Source organism: Rhinoderma darwinii, chromosome 4 (genome assembly GCF_050947455.1).
Source record: "Rhinoderma darwinii isolate aRhiDar2 chromosome 4, aRhiDar2.hap1, whole genome shotgun sequence".
NCBI classification, from domain to species: Eukaryota; Metazoa; Chordata; class Amphibia; order Anura; family Rhinodermatidae; genus Rhinoderma; species Rhinoderma darwinii.
In genome coordinates this window covers 81,345,993-81,362,124 of record NC_134690.1, presented here as the reverse complement: position 1 = coordinate 81,362,124, position 16,132 = coordinate 81,345,993, and the positions used below count along the sequence as shown (strand labels likewise).

At 43.1% G+C, this 16,132-nt stretch overlaps 1 protein-coding gene across 1 annotated transcript in view; it reads right to left on the bottom strand.

Annotated features, from left to right (window-relative positions):
* DAW1 (dynein assembly factor with WD repeats 1) overlaps nucleotides 1–11,460 on the bottom strand; it is a 58,002-nt gene extending 46,542 nt beyond the window's left edge. Inside the window, exons 1-3 of the mRNA XM_075863924.1 lie at nucleotides 11,353–11,460; nucleotides 7,011–7,083; nucleotides 1,965–2,109 (exon numbers count right to left, since the gene is read on the bottom strand). Of these exons, the coding sequence (XP_075720039.1) occupies nucleotides 1,965–2,109; nucleotides 7,011–7,083; nucleotides 11,353–11,392 (258 nt within the window). The 5' untranslated portion in view covers nucleotides 11,393–11,460. The remainder of the gene's footprint in view (nucleotides 1–1,964; nucleotides 2,110–7,010; nucleotides 7,084–11,352) is intronic.
* Nucleotides 11,461–16,132: the final 4,672 nt, after the last annotated feature.

Sequence of the window (16,132 nt, the reverse complement as noted above, 5' to 3'; positions counted from 1 at the left end):
CAGCAAAATAAAAATTAGTTAAAAAGCAACGTCTAAGTAAAATACTCCAATTACTTGGATATTATCCACTCTTCCTCTATGCAGCCATTTTGCATCTGACAGATGATCATAAACCAAACAGCGGATACACTAGCAAGAGCTGGAAAAACACAAACACTATCACAAAAAGAATGAAAAGTTCCTGAAAGTGCATATCACTGCATGGCATACAACAGTGTTTATAGGGGCGTTGCAGCTTAAAAGATTCACATTCATTCTATCCTCACTCTTAAAATCTTGATGTTTGTCATATATAATTGTTATTTTCTATTAAAGGGTGACTAAACTTTTAAAAACTTTTGACGTCATAGTGACATGTCAGAAGTTTTGATCGGTGGGGGTCCGAGCACTGAGACCCCACGATCGCGAAAATTAAACTGCAGAAGCGCTTGGCTGAGCACCGTGCCACTTTGTTTCTGATTGGCTCTCCTCGGAAAGCTGAGTGAGCGGTGTACGGACACATAGACTTTCTATTGAGCCTGTACACTGCTCGGAAAAAAGCCAATGAGAAACTAAGGGTATGTGCACACACACTAATTACGTCCGTAATTGACGGACGTATTTCGGCCGCAAGTCCCGGACCGAACACAGTGCAGGGAGCCGGGCTCCTAGCATCATAGTGATATACGATGCTAGGAGTCCCTGCCTCTCTGCAGGACAACTGTCCCGTACTGTAATCATGTTTTCAGTACGGGACAGTAGTTCCACGGAGAGGAAGGGACTCCTAGCATTGTACATAACTATGATGCCAGGAGCCCGGCTCCCTGCACTGTGTTCGGTCCGGGACTTGCGGCCGAAATACGTCCGTCAATTACGGACGTAATTAGTGTGTGTGCACATACCCTAAGCGGCACAGCATTCTCCGGAGTGCTTCAGCAGTTTCGTTTTAGGTGGGGGTCTTAGTGCCCAGACCGCCACCGATCAAAACGCCTGACATTTTTAAAACGTTTAGTTACACTTTAAGGCAATGTTCACAAAGAGTTTTTTGCAGGCAGAAAAATGTGTCTCAAAATGACTTCAGGAATTGTGAGGCAGATTTTGAACTGACTGCACTTTCTTTGCCGTGTTTTTTGTTGCAACAATTTCTGAGATTGAAGTTCCATTCTTGTGAATGTGGTTGTTTCTGCAGCAGCTCCATGGATTTCTGCTGAATGAAACAGATTTTCAGTCACAAAAAATGATTTAATGAAATTTGCTGCATGTGAATGTACCCTTGAAGAACTTTACAACCTTGTTCACACAATGCAAATTTGCTGCATAGTTTGCATGTATTTTTTAAGCCAATACCAGAAACGGAACCTAAACTGAAGAAATATATAAAGAAAGGTCTTATAGGACTGCTCTCCTGAATCCAATTCTGGTGTTAGCTTAAAAAAAGCATGCAAAATCTGCACTGTGTGAACAAGACCTACTAGGGGTGGGATTGCTGGGGTGGGTCATAATGTACATGTCTTGTATGGTTATTATTTTATAATTTTGGTGCTACTGTCTCAGCTTATTTAAAATGGAAAACTTTAAAAAGTGAAATAAAATTTCTTTAACAAAAATGAAGTATTTTTTTCCTTTCTTGGTCCACCACTTTATGCGGCAATTCATGCACAGCGTAAATTGTGCAAGGGGAATGTAATCAAAATATAACTCATACAGATGTGTTAAAAGAATCAATGAACCTTTGCTTAGGCTCTGTTCACACTGACATCATGGCTTGCATTTGAACGGAAACCATGACCGATATGACAGATTTGTTATATGGTAATATAGTTTGCAATGCAGTTTGTAAGGCTGAAAAAATACGTATGTCCATCCAGTTCAGCCTATTCTCCTGTAACGTTGATCCAAAGGAAGGCAAAACCCCCAAGAATATATTATTTAGGGATATTCAGACAAATGGACGATCCCAGAGAAATCCCGCTACAGGCACTGACCTTAAATAGATAGAACTTGTGGTGGTCCTGCTGTCCGATCTTCTCTTGCAGACGTTGGACGAGGTGCTTGACTTGCTCTGTGCGGGAGACAGTAATAAGAGGTTCGGCTCTCCGTATTTCTTCTACGAGTAGGTCCACATCAGTCCTTCAACAAGAAAAACGGCCGCTAAGTATTTGTATTTTTCCTAGATATCTCCTTATATTTCTATATGTAACTCATACAGAATAGAGAGAATACTCTACTACAAAATAGTTTTGCTTTTTTTCAACAATTATCTTTTTTTTCCCAGAGCTGTCTGTAAAAAACCAATCACACTTTCTGAGATGATGTACTGTATGTAAGGCAAACTGTATATAGTTCAGGTTTTTCTGCTTTATAACAGTATTGACATGGACCACCTACATGGCTGTGTGTGGCCCTTGTTCTGGCTGACCATGAGGACCATAAGTAGAGCGAGCTGCAGTTGTCCCATAACTGTGCCCATGTAAAAAAGCCATCCACAATGCCCTCCAAGGGTGTTAGACATAGGGCGAAGTTAACAAGGTTTCTACATCAAAAATTTTGACTTGTGGGCCATTTGCCCTGCTCTCGCCGCTTTTAAAAGTGGTCGGGACTTAGTAAAAGGGTCATGGCCATCTGCAGGCAACTCATCGACTAGAATTTACGCCAGAACCTGGTGTAAATTATAGCGGAGATCTACGTCAGCTTCCAGCTGGCGTAGATTTAGTTTAGTGTTGCACGAACAGCCAAAGATGCAATACATTTCTGCCACTTAATAAATTTGTTGCATCTTACTCCATCCTACTTGTTTTTAATCCAAACTGGTGCAATCTTAATACATCTCCATAGTGTCTTCCTTAGTGCCAGCCACAGTACCCCCACTCAGATCTGATACTATATAAGCCTTACCTGAGTCAGAGATCTGATACTGTACTGTGTATAGCCTTACCTGTAATATATATATATATATATATATATATATATATATACTGTATATCTGCTACCTATATCAGAGATCTTCTACAATGCTATTCATGCCAACCTGTATATAGTCCTTCCTATATAAGATCTGGTACTGATCTGTATACAGCAGAGATCTAAACCTTATCTGGCTTTTCCCTTGGGGTCTATAAGGCACACACACATGTCAAGTCTTCCTGGTGTACCAAGTTTGAAATGGGAAGTAATAAAGATTTTATAGAGTCTTGGGAGAACCTACTAAAAACTTTCATCTCTTTTGACCCATCCACATGGAGTCAACCTACTTTACATCCCCACAACATGGAGTTCAAAACAAATGCCATGTGGGATACAATTCCATATCACATCAAACAATGGAGAGTTATCACTAGTAACCTGAGAGTAAGGCTGGATTCACACGAGCGTGTGCGTTTTGTGCGCGCAAAAGGTAGTTAACAGCTCCGTGTGTCAGCCCTGTATGATGCGTGACTGCGTGATATTCGCACAGCCGCCATCATTATGACACTCTGTTTGTATGTTTGTAAACAGAAAAGCACGTGGTGCTTTTCTGTTTTTATTCATACTTTTAACTGCTGTTGCGCGAATAACACGCGTCACACAGAAGTGCTTCCGTGTGCTGTGAATGATTTTCACGCACCCATTGACTTCAATGGGTGTGTGATACGCGAACAACGCACAAATATAGGACATGTCGTGAGTTTTACGCAGCGGACACACGGACACACGCTGCGTAAAAATCACGGACAGTCTGCACGGCCCCATAGACTAACATAGGTCCGTGCGAGGTGCGTGAAAATCACGTGCGTTGCACGGACGTATTACACGTTCGTCTAAATAAGCCCTAAAGGTGGCCATACATATTAGACCAAAGTTGGGAAAATTGGACAATTTTGACTACAACAAAAATTCGCAGCTCGAAATTATAAGCAAACAATTATTACAGCCGACTGATGGCAGGCAGTCATCTCCGAAAAATCAAGTCGGCCGTGTAGGAAATTTTCGGCCGAGCATTGGAAGAAGTTGAATGTAAATGGATCATTCAGAGCGAACTGCACACTCATCCGGCAATGCCAACCCACAGAGGAGGAGAGCAGGCTGGGTTAACTTTAAGAGGGCATCGCTTTCCTGGACAAACATTGGAAATCAAAGTCATTTTCATTCCATCACTTCCGGCCATACATCGCTGTTATTTTTTACAGCCAATATCATCTGAAATGCGTATACACAAGTCGGCTAAACAAATATTCTTCTGATGAATAGAGCATGAATATCACCATACATCTATCTAATGTGTATGGGCACCTTAAGGCTCTGTTCACATCTGTGTCGTGGCTACCGTTTCTAGCAAAAGCCACGATGCAGTGCTGTAATATTGTACCACATATACCAGCGGCACCTGGTGGCCCTCCTGACTTATACGGGGGTCTGTCTGCATCTCAATAAAAGGGCATTATTAGAGATCTGTGAGGGGATGTTCACACGCAGTGTTTTCAGGCGTATTTCGGGGCGTTTACGCCTTGATAAATGCCTGAAAAGACGGAAGCTGAACGCCTACAAACATCTGCCCATTGAAATCAATGGGAAAAACAGCATTTAGTTCATACGGGGCTTCTTTTTACACCGCTGTTTTAAAAATAATGGAGCGTAAAAAGAAGTCCATGTCACTTCTTGAGGCGTTTTTTGGAGCTGATTTTCCATTGAACACTATGAAAAACGCCTCAGAAGAAGCTCCAAATTTCACGTGAAAACAGCTCCTGATTTTCAGACGTTTTTTTTAAAAAAACTCGCATTTTTCGCAGCGTTTTTTACAGCCGTTTTTGGAGCTGTTTTTCAATGGAGTCAAAGAAAAACGCCTCCAAAAACGTCCCAAGAAGTGTCCTGCACTTCTTTTGACGAGCCGTCATTTTACGCAACGTATTTTGACAGCGACGCGTAAAATAAAGGTTCGTGGGAACAGAACATTGTAATTCCCATTGAAAGCAATGGGCAGATGTTTGTAGGCGTATTAGGGGCGTTTTTTCAGGCATAATTCGTGGCATAAAACGAATTACGTCTGAAACCACTGCGTGTGAACATACCCTGAAAAGAAGCTTTATTTTCAGCTTCAAAAATGCCTGAAAATCAGAGGCCGCTTTCTCTGAAAACAGCTTCGTATTTTCAGAAGTTTTTTGCTAAGTGTGTGAACATACCCTAAGGGCATGCCCACACGTGGCGGATTTCCTCCGCAACTGTCCGCATCAATGCCGCACAGAATCTGCGTTGCAGATTCTGCGGCGGATCTGCCATAATGTGCAGTAAATTGATGCGGACTGGCCGTTGCATATTGAGGTGAAAGTACTTCCCTTCTCTCTATCATTGCAGGATAGAGAGAAGGGACAGCACTTTCCCTAGTGAAAGTAAACGAATTTCATACTTACCGGCCGTTGTCTTGGTGACGCGTCCCTCTTTCGGCATCCAGCCCGACCTCCCTGGATGACGCGGCAGTCCATGTGACCGCTGCAGCCTGTGATTGGCTGCAGCCGTCACTTAGACTGAAACGTCATCCTGGGAAGCCGGACTGGAGACAGAAGCAGGGAGTTCTCGGTAAGTATGAACTTCTATTTTTTTGACAGGTTGCTGTATATTGGGATCGGTAGTCACTGTCCAGGGTGCAGAAACAGTTACTGCCGATCGCTTAACTCTTTCAGCACCCTGGACAGTGACTATTTACTGACGTCTCCTAACAACGCTCCCATAATTACGGGAGCCCCATTGACTTCCTCAGTCTGGCTGTAGACCTAGAAATACATAGGTCCAGCCAGAATGAAGAAATATCATGTCAAAAAAGCAACACGCATCCGCAGCACACATAACATGTGCATGACAGCTGCGGACTTCATTGCGGAAATTAGAATCTCCATTGAAGTCCATGGAGAAATTCCGCCATGAGTCCGCAACCAGTCTGCCACAACTCCGCAACATCCAGTGCATGCTGCGGACACCAAATTCCGCACCGCAGCCTATGCTCCGCAGCGGAATTTTCAGCCTCGTCTAAACGAACCCTACTAAATAGAAGTGGAAGTCAATGGAGAAACGGCTCCGCTGCGGATTAACGCTGCGGAGTGTCCGCAGCGGAATTCAAGAGCAATTCCGCCACGTGTGGCTTTGCCCTAAGGGTATGTTCACACGCAAACCCAAAAACGTCTGAAAATACGAAGCTGTTCAGACTTTTTTTAAGCCACTCGCGATTTTCCCAGCGTTTTTTACGGCCGTTTTTGGAGCTGTTTTCAATAGTCTATGAAAAACGCCTCCAAAAACGTCCCAAGAAGTGACCTGCACTTTTTTTCCGCTGCCGTTTTTTTACATGCCCGTTTTTCAAAATCAAAATTTTTTGCACTCAATGGGCAGATGTTTGGAGGCGTTCTGCTTCCGATTTTTTGGCAGTTTTTCGGGTGTTTATGGCCCGAAAAACGGCCGAAAATAGGCCGTGTGAACATACCCTAACAGTCGAAATAATTTGATTGCAAGTATTGTTCTGATTACATCATCTTTTACGGTCCGATTTGTTAACTTTTGCCATTGCCGATGTAGCAATCCTTATCTTGACTATGATAAGTTTCTGCAGTGTGATAACTTATCACTTAAGCCATTGAAAACCATTCAAAAAGTCAAGTTAAAGTTTCCTGCCAGTGTGGATTTAACGCGTTAAAAGTCATGATAACAATCACTACATCGCCCATCAGCGCGCCAATTAATGGGCAAAAGCTTGTTCATCTCCGGATCTGCTAATTTATGAATTAAATATTATCGCTGTTGGCAGCACATGTCGCTGTGTAAAGAGGGAAACGTGCTGCCGACATGATGAAATGTATGAGGACGACTGATCGTAGTAACAAGAGCTTGTCCCTATACCTATCCAATTCATTGGTCCCTGTGATAGGACCAAACGAGCGCCGATCAACGAGTTGTCTCGTTGATCGGCCCATTTCTGAATCATATTGTATTGAATTGATATTGTACTCCTTCCTCTTCTGTAGTGTAAAATACATGAGTTTGTCTTTTATGGATTAAAGTACAGCACTTACTTGGGGGAAAGTTCCAGTAAATCAATAGACTTGGTTTTCAGCTCCCCACCTTTTTCATATTCCAAGATAATCCCTAAAAAAGGCACAGGAAATTCAATACATACAACATAATGCAATGGTAGAGAGAAAATGAGCAATGTAAAGTTCTCTCACTCACTCTTTGGAATACAATGTAATATTATACAATCGTCGTGTTATCATGTCCACAGCGGTCTAATGAAATCATGAAGGAGGTGCTTTCTAGAAATACACAGCTTGTCCCAGAGTACAGAACAGCGTCCCAATGGGCCGCTTCTCTCCTGTAATTGTAAGCTCAGTAGAATAACCTAGAGAAATCAGCGTTATTCATATGTTGAAATCAGTAGCTCAAACAACCAACGTGGTAGCCGCCCCTGTGACAGCTTTCCTGCCTGTGGTAAAGGTGAACATGGTTCACTATTTAGGATCACTATTGTGCAAGGAAGAAAGAAGAAAACCTGTGTCTTCTTTATCTTCCTAGCTCCAGATAGTCCCCTATTGATTAATGCCTACATTTCCCCTTGTAGTGCTTGAGGGAGGACACAATGAGGAACTACCTATAACCTAATATGTGTGGCCTTGGGTGATCCCTATGATAAGCAGAATCTCCAAGAGGGTCGCGCTCACCCATTTTTTCGGACATATTCATGTTTGCAGGTATCGTTACATTTTCTCACATTGACTTCCAAGGCATAAAATATGTAGGTAAAGAAAACAACATGTCCTTTTAGGCTGGATTCACACACAGTGTTTTGCTACGTTTTTCTGCATTTTTTTGTGGCATTTATAATGGCTTTTTTTTTGCCCTTTTTTTTAGTGCGGCCAGATGTTACATTAAAATCTATAGTAAAATATAAAATGCACTACATATACTGCGTTTGGGTTTGTGGCATTTTTGAGGCAATTTCGTAGTCAGTGGTGTTTTTTTCCCAAACGTTCTGGGTATGACATTTTAATAACGCTGGTGTTTATAGAATAATTTTTTGATGCAGTTTAAACTGCTAGAAAAATTGTGTGTGTGAAGGTGGCCTTACATAGGCAGATTTTCTGCTGGTAATAAGCGCTGATCCACGATATAGCACAATCGGCGCTACTTTAGCACTATTTACATGGAGAAATCATTGGTGGTGTTCATAGATTCATTGACAACCGATGATTTTTTAGACTGCAATAAAAGATGTGGTCAAATGACGTTTGCTTGTTTGTTGGCATATCACTGGGCATGTTTACATGGGGCAATTATCGGGAACAAGTGTTCGAAAGTGTGCCCGTTCACCGGACCGCGTAAAAGAGCAGTGCTTCAATTATCAGGGTGACCCTCAGTGCTCCTGACCGGATGAGATAACTCACTGAGAAGCAGGGTGCCCCTTTAGGTCTCCTTCACACACAGAACATTTTTGCCATCTTAAACCGTATCAAAAATCGCTTCTAAATACGCTAGTGTTAGCCTGGATTCACACACCCTATTTACGGACGTAATTCGGGCGTTTTAACCTCGAATTACGTCCGAAAATACGGCACCAAAGCGTCGGCAAACATCTGCCCATTCATTTGAATGGGCTTTACGATGTTCTGTGCCGACGGTCATTTTTTTTTACGCGCCGCTGTTAAAAGACAAAAAAGACGCCCGCGTCAAAGAAGTGCCTATCACTTCTTGTGACGTAATTGGAGCCGTTTTCCATGGACTCCATAGAAAAACAGCTCCAATTATGTCCGTAATGGATGCAGCGAAAAGCACCTGCACTTGCCATTACGTCTGAAATGGCGTAACGGAGGCTGCCGTGTGAACATACCCTTACTAAAAACACTAGTGTTATTAAAATGAAACATACATTTTTTTACGTCTTTTTAGGCTATGTTCACACGGAGTATTTTGGGGGAGGAATATCTGCCTCAAAGTTCCAAACGGAATTTTGAGGCAGATATTCCTCCCCCAAAATACTCCGTGTGAACAGCAATTATCGCACCGTTTTTCGCCCGCGGCCATTGAGCGCCGCGGGCATAAAACACGCTTTCTCCTGCCTCCCATTGAAGTCAATGGGAGGTCGGAGGCGGAAGCGCCCAAAGATAGGGCATGTCGCTTCTTTTTCCCGCGAGGCAGTTTTACTGCTCGCGGGAAAAAGACGCCGACACCTCCCATTGAAATCAATGGGAGGCGTTCTCGGGCCGTTTCTGCCGAGTTTTGCGACGCGGTTTCCGCGTCAAAAAACTCGGCAAAAGACCCCGTGTGAACATAGCCTTAAGGGTTTTTTAGAGGCGTTTTTAATTTGGTGTTGTTTTGGACATGCTTTTTTTCTGGCGTTTTTGTAGTCCGATAGAGAAGCCTATCGGAAAAACGCATGAAAAAGTGTCATACACAGAGCATTTTGCTGCATTTGGAAAACAATGCCACTGACCACAAAATTACCTCAAAACCGCCACAAACCAAAACGCAGTATATGTAGTGCATTTTATATTTTACGATAGACTTTAATGTAACATCTGGCTGCACTAAAAAGGCACCACAAAACGCCATAAAAAATGCAGCAAGATGCTGTGTGTGAATCCAGCCTTATGGGCTATTAGGCCCTGTTTAGATCTGCGCTCTGCATTCCGTTGTTCTGCTCCATCAGAGGAGCAGAACAACGAAAATGGCGGTAGTGAAGGTTCCGTTGAACAACTGAGGCAGCCAGGGCCCGATGGAACCAATTGACTTTAATGGGTCTGTCGGGTTTCCCATGGCTTTACCGGAAGCAATAGTGCAGCAGGCTGCGTTATTGTTTCTAGTATTTTTGGCGGAATCTGTGACGGAGGCCCCTAACAGTCTCCAACACAATAACCATTGGGGATTATGATTGGATTATATAAATATATGAAGAAATGGGGAGATGCGTTTTGTTTTGCGATCAAGTTAGGGCCGGTTCACACAGTTTTTTGACACGTTTTTTTGAGGCCAAAAAAATGGCTGAAAATGCCTCCCACTGATTTCAATGGGAGGCGGAGGCGTTTTTTTCCCGTGAGCGGAAAAAAACGGCTCGTGGGAAAAAGAAAGGACATGTCCTATCTACGGGCGTTTACGCTTCTGACCTCCCATTGACATCAATGGGAGGAAGAAGAAGCGTATTTCGCTGCGTTTTTTGCTTGCGGCGCTCAATGGCTGCGGGCGAAAAACGCTGCGAAAATCGGGTGCAGGGAGAGGAAAATCTGCCTCAAAATTCCAATCGGGATTTTGAGGCAGATTTTCTGCCTACAAAATACTCAGTGTGAACCCAGCCTTAAAATCTCAATAAAAAATATTAAAACAAATATAGTGCTTTCTTTTTTCAAGCCCCTGATTGGCATTTCCAGGGGCTGTTTTATGGGTGAAACCTTACCCTCTGATTTAGCTTTTTTATTATTATTATTATTATTATTATTATTATTATTAGGATTTCCTTGAATTTTCTTGTGACCACAGTGCTCAGCAAGTGACTCTCCCACTGCTGATCACTGTGGTTATCCCCAAATGTAGCTCTGGGGCCGAGTGATCACTAGTTATGCCCCTCTATATCACTAGTTATGCCCCTCTATATCACTAGTTATGCCCCTCTATATCACTAGTTATGCCCCTCTATATCACTAGTTATGCCCCTCTATATCACTAGTTATGCCCCTCTATATCACTAGTTATGCCCCTCTATATCACTAGTTATGCCCCTCTATATCACTAGTTATGCCCCTCTATATCACTAGTTATGCCCCTCTATATCACTAGTTATGCCCCTCTATATCACTAGTTATGCCCCTTTATTGGTGAATTAACTGGTTCTTAAAGGTAAATTGGAGGAGCGCAGTCTTTAGACAACATCTGAAAAATCCTGGATAATGTCCAGGCTACAGATCTGGAGGGTAGTAATACTGTAGGGCAGGAGTGGGCAACCTTCATTACGCTGGCTGTTATCAAACTACAATTCCCAGAATGCCCTGACAGCCTTTGGCAGGAAGAATAAGGCCTTTTGCTTGTCCGTGCATGCTGGGAGTTGTAGTTTCACAACCGTAGCAGTCGTGCTGAAGGTTGCTGAGCCCTGCTGTAGGGAGCCCATGTAATAACAAGAAATATAAATAAACCAGTGTTCCCTACACGTGATAGGAACTTTAGTTTAGTAACCTACAGCTGTCGATCTGACAGTAAACGCATTTATCTGTATCCAGACGCTGCATGGCTTCATGCTGAGACTTGTAGTGCGGGAGTAGGACTCCTACGGGCTGCACAATTCTACTATAAACAGGATTAGGACATATGATTATTTTCACGTCAGGGTGCAATTATTCTATTCCATGGTCCATGCCCTCCACTCGTTCTCACCTGGCGGAAAATACCGGAGAAGGAACCGTTTCAGCCTCATCTTTCGTTCTCTCTGCACGGAGCAGCGGTTACCAGGGAGACTAAAAACATTGCTACTGCGCAAGAGTAGAGAACGCTATAGCTGAAGGGGCGGGGTTATAAAATAGAATCGCTGATTCGCCGTGTCCCGTTAGTGTGGTAACCATGGTGACCGGCCTGTGTAATTCAACCATGAGTGGCGGGAAAGTAAAGGCGTTCCAGTGATTTTGCTGTTGTTGAATTCTATAACATAAAGACACGTGTGACAGCAGGGGTGGTGATAAGTAACCAGAAAGATGATTGGTTATAAGATTATGTTATGTGGGGCAAAAAACAGTGCAGATTTTGCATGTATTTTTTAAGCCCAAACCAGAATTGGATCCAGGAGAGCACACCTATAAGGCTTTACTTTACATAGTTCTTATATTTAGGTTCGGTACCTGGTTTTGGCTTAAAAAATACATACAAAATCTTAGGAAAATACAAAGCGCTTTGAAGGGAATGTGTCGCGAATTAAACCTTTTGTTTTTAAGTAAGATACTTATTACTATTATATTTTTTTACGTTTTTTGCTGCATTTTTTTTCTTCCACATGGTGGGATGTATTAAAAATTAAATAATAATTTGACATGTTTTCCTATGTTGGCCACCAGAGGGAGCACTTCCCAGAATTACAGCAAGGTGAATAAGGCAAAGCAACCTGACTCACAGCTGCTGTAAATGTGGGAGGAAATCTCACCCCCATCCCTATTTTTGGCTACAAGCCAGGAAAAGGTGTCTTCAAATTGCTAAGCAGTGTCCGGCTCCCATTTTGGGAGTGATTGTACAAATGGCAACTGGCAGAAGCTGTAGGACACACCAAAAGGCTAAGACTATGTTCACGCGCTTACTAAAAAAAAGGTCTGAAAATACGGAGCTGTTTTCAAGGAAAAACAGCTGCTGATTTTCAGCCGTTTTTTAATCAAACTCGCGTTTTTTACGGCCGTTTTTGGAGCTGTTTTTCTATAGAGTCAATGAAAAACGGCCTTAAAAACATCCCAAGAAGTGACATGCACTTCTTTTTCGCAGGCGTCTTTTTACATGCCGTTTTTTGTAAATAAGGTGTTAATAAAAACCCCCGTCAGAAAAGAACACCGTATTTCCCATTGAAATCAATGGGCAGATGTTTGTAGGCGTTCTGCTTTCGATTTTTCAGCTGTTTTTCGGGACGTTTACAGCCCGAAAAACGGCTGAAAACACTACGTGTGCACATACCGTTCTGCTTCCAGCCAAAAAGTCGGAAACAGAACGCCTACAAACACCTGCCCATTGATTTCAATGGGAAATACGGCGTTCTGTTCCGACGTGGAGTTGATAAAAAAATAACGTCTGAAAATCAGGAGCAGTTTTCCCTTAAAAACAGCTCCGTATTTTCAGACGTTTTTGATTTTTTGCGCCTCGAATTACGCCTGAAAAGACGGCTCCAATATGTCGGCAAACATTTGCCCATTGCGTGCAATGGGTCTTACGATGTTCTGTTCAGACGAGGTGTAATTTTACGCGTCACTGTCAAAATACGGTGCGTAAAATTACGCTCGCGTCAAAGAAGTGCAGGACACTTCTTGGGACGTATTTGGAGCCGTTTTTCATTGACTCCAGTGGAGAACAGCTCCAATTACATCCGTAAAAGATGCCACGAAAAACGAGTACATGCAAAAATGTCCAAAATTCAGGAGCTGTTTTCTCCTGAAAACAGCTCCGTCATTTCAGATGTATTTTGCGTTTTCGTGTGAACATACTCTTAGAATGATGAAAGTGAAGTGAATGACTTTTCAATTGACAGGTTCACACGGCATGCATTTGACACGTTTTTTTTGCGCGTTTTACTAGCCAAAAAACGCATCCAAAAATGCTTGATTACGCTTTTCTTATTGGTAAAGTGCGCTGTTAGTATATATAACACGCTTTTTTACCCACGCGTTTTTAAATAAACGCGTTGTGTAAATAAAGAAGTGTCGAGTCAATTCCTTTGCACGTAAAACGTGCCAAATATTCCCATAGTCAATGGGAGTCCTAATTATGTGCCAAAAAGCGCAAACAAAACTCATACCCCCCAACCGTCCCGGATTCAAAATAATTCTGAAGCAGAAAACCATCCGCTCCTTGCTTCAGAATTAGTTCATAGCGGAGGAGCAGAGGGAGCTCCTCCGCTCGCCGAGGGCTCCCCGGGCACAGGGCTACTTTGAGCGCTGTGCTCGGGGAAGCCCTTGACGGTAGTGTCCATTTATGAGCGGAATCCCCAGCCAGAGTTGGCAACGGGGATTCCACTCAAGGATTAGCCACTGACGTCACTGTCCATATATGGACAGTACTGTCAATGGCTTCCCCGAGCACAGCGCTTATAGTAGCGTTGTGTCCGGGGAGCAGGGTTGCCAACTGGGGTGACCTCAGTCAGAGACGCTCAGACCGTCATTGGGTCAGTGCCGGGACCAGTAACGTGTGAGTCACCTGGTCCTGACCTCATGTCCAGAGACCAGGCAGGGGGTGCGGGTGGATTGAGTGTCCGACTCACCAGTCACAGCCCCGCTTGTATCCTGGGAAAGCTACAAGCGGGGCTGTGACTGGTGAGTCTCCCAGTCACTCCCAGTGCATACTGCAAGCGGCAGCCAGTCTGATTGTGAGTCTCTGACCAGTCACCACCCACACGCAGCAGACAGACAGATGTTGCCAGCAGGATAAACTGACAAAGTGCCTGTTGTTATTGAATGAACCCTCAACTACTACTGTTTCACAGGTATTGAATATTACATCTTCTATAGTGTAGTGGTCAACTTGTCTGCCTTACATTTGGAAGGTTGCTGGTTCAAAGCCCAGCAGAGCAGTTTTTTTTATATTATTCATATCTTAGTTGTATTAGGCTAAGTTCACACTAGCATTAATATATGTTTACCTCGCTTCCGTCAGAGGAAGAGAGGATCGATACGTTGAACAGAAAGCAACGGTTCCATTAGAATCAGACTCCTGTCACTTCTCTGCACGTCTCTGTGATTTACAGCATAGCAGGCATAGTCTCGCGAGATTACGATGTAACCTGTCATTTACAGCGAGATCTCTCTGTGCTGTGCTGTAAATCACAGAGACGTGCAGAGAAGTGGTCAGGATTCTGAATACACATCCCGTCCTGGCTGGAGGTAATGTATATTCATTGTCAGGACACTTGAGTAACGTTATAGTGTGTTTATGTGGCTGCACATAGCGATATAGCTATATCGCTATGTGCAGTGTAAATGAATGGAGAGAAGTGTATGACGCTGATTGGTCACCGATTGGTCAGCGTCATACACTTCTCTCCACAACGCCCACTTGGTCAAAAAGTAAAACACGCCCAGTTGTCCATTGAGAAACTCATTAGCATAAAGCTCATATAGGTCATAACTCCATCAAAAATGATCGTTTTTCTAAATAAAAAACACTGCTGTTATCTACATTACAGCGCCGATCACATCATGTACAATATAGGCCACTTATAATCTGGTGACAGAGCCTCTTTAACCTTCCCATTTGCATCAATGGGAAAGCGAGCCGTTAGTTTTTTACTCAAGTTTTTTACGTTAGTTTTTTAAAGAACGGTTGCATGTTTGGGGGGATTTGTGTGGGGGGGGTTTCCGCCGCTGGTTCTTCAAAACAGCTGATAAGCGGCTATGAAGAGCCCGTGCATACTCCACTGCACAGAAATAGGACAAAGCTCTGCTGCGCACACTACACACATGCACACACACGCACACAGCTCTGCTGCATGTGCACACACAGCTCTGCTAGACCCATACACACAGACACACACACAGTTACAGCAGGTGTGCGGGGGGTCGAGTGGGGGGGGGGTTGCGAGGGAAGGGCCGCGAGGGGGGCTGTGAGAGAGAGGGACAGACAGAGACACACACACCTTACCTGCAGTGCGGCCGGTCTTTATAATGGCGTCGGCTTTCCCCTACAAACCAGCTTCTCTGCTGGGTCACTCTGAACTGCACTTGCGCAGTACAGAGCCAGATGGCAGATGCAACGGACGAGAGCCGTTCGTTATGTCCTATGCCCTGTGCTGCCGTATTCCATCTCTGTATGTGTCGTTAAGAGACACACACACAGAATAAATAAAACATGGCAGCCCCCAGTAAAGTAAAAAAGTGTTAATAAAAAAACATTGTATGTGAAAAAATAAATAGAGTTAATATAATATTTTATTAAATAAAAACAAATTAATTTTAACATGACACTGTCCCTTTAACTCAATACTAATGAATAAATTTAACAGAAGCCAATTTCATAGGAAGCCGCTTATTCTATGAGTGTGGAAGGAAAAAATCCACAAAGAATACATAAAATCCATACAGATGCTGTCGTTGGTTATATTTTAACCCAGAATCTCATTGCCGCAAGGCAACAGTATTATTTATGCCAACACTGGCATCACTTTTTACAATATTCTTCAGCCAAATAGTAAAGGAGCCACGACTCTGGTTGCACTGCCCGGCCCCTGGTCTCATTGCTTGTCATGTGAAGGTCTTAAAGGACGAGTGTCGCGAAAAAAAAACATTTTAGATAATTTTGCTTTTAGTGTTTTATTAAAAAAAATGTATTTATTTGTGTGTTTGTGTTTTACTTTTTTTTTTTTCAAACTTTTTCTTCTCTATGGGGGCTGCCATTTTTTTTTTTTTCATCTCTGTATGTGTCGATTAACGACACATACAGACATGGAATACGGCACATACAGCCCCAGAGAGAATGC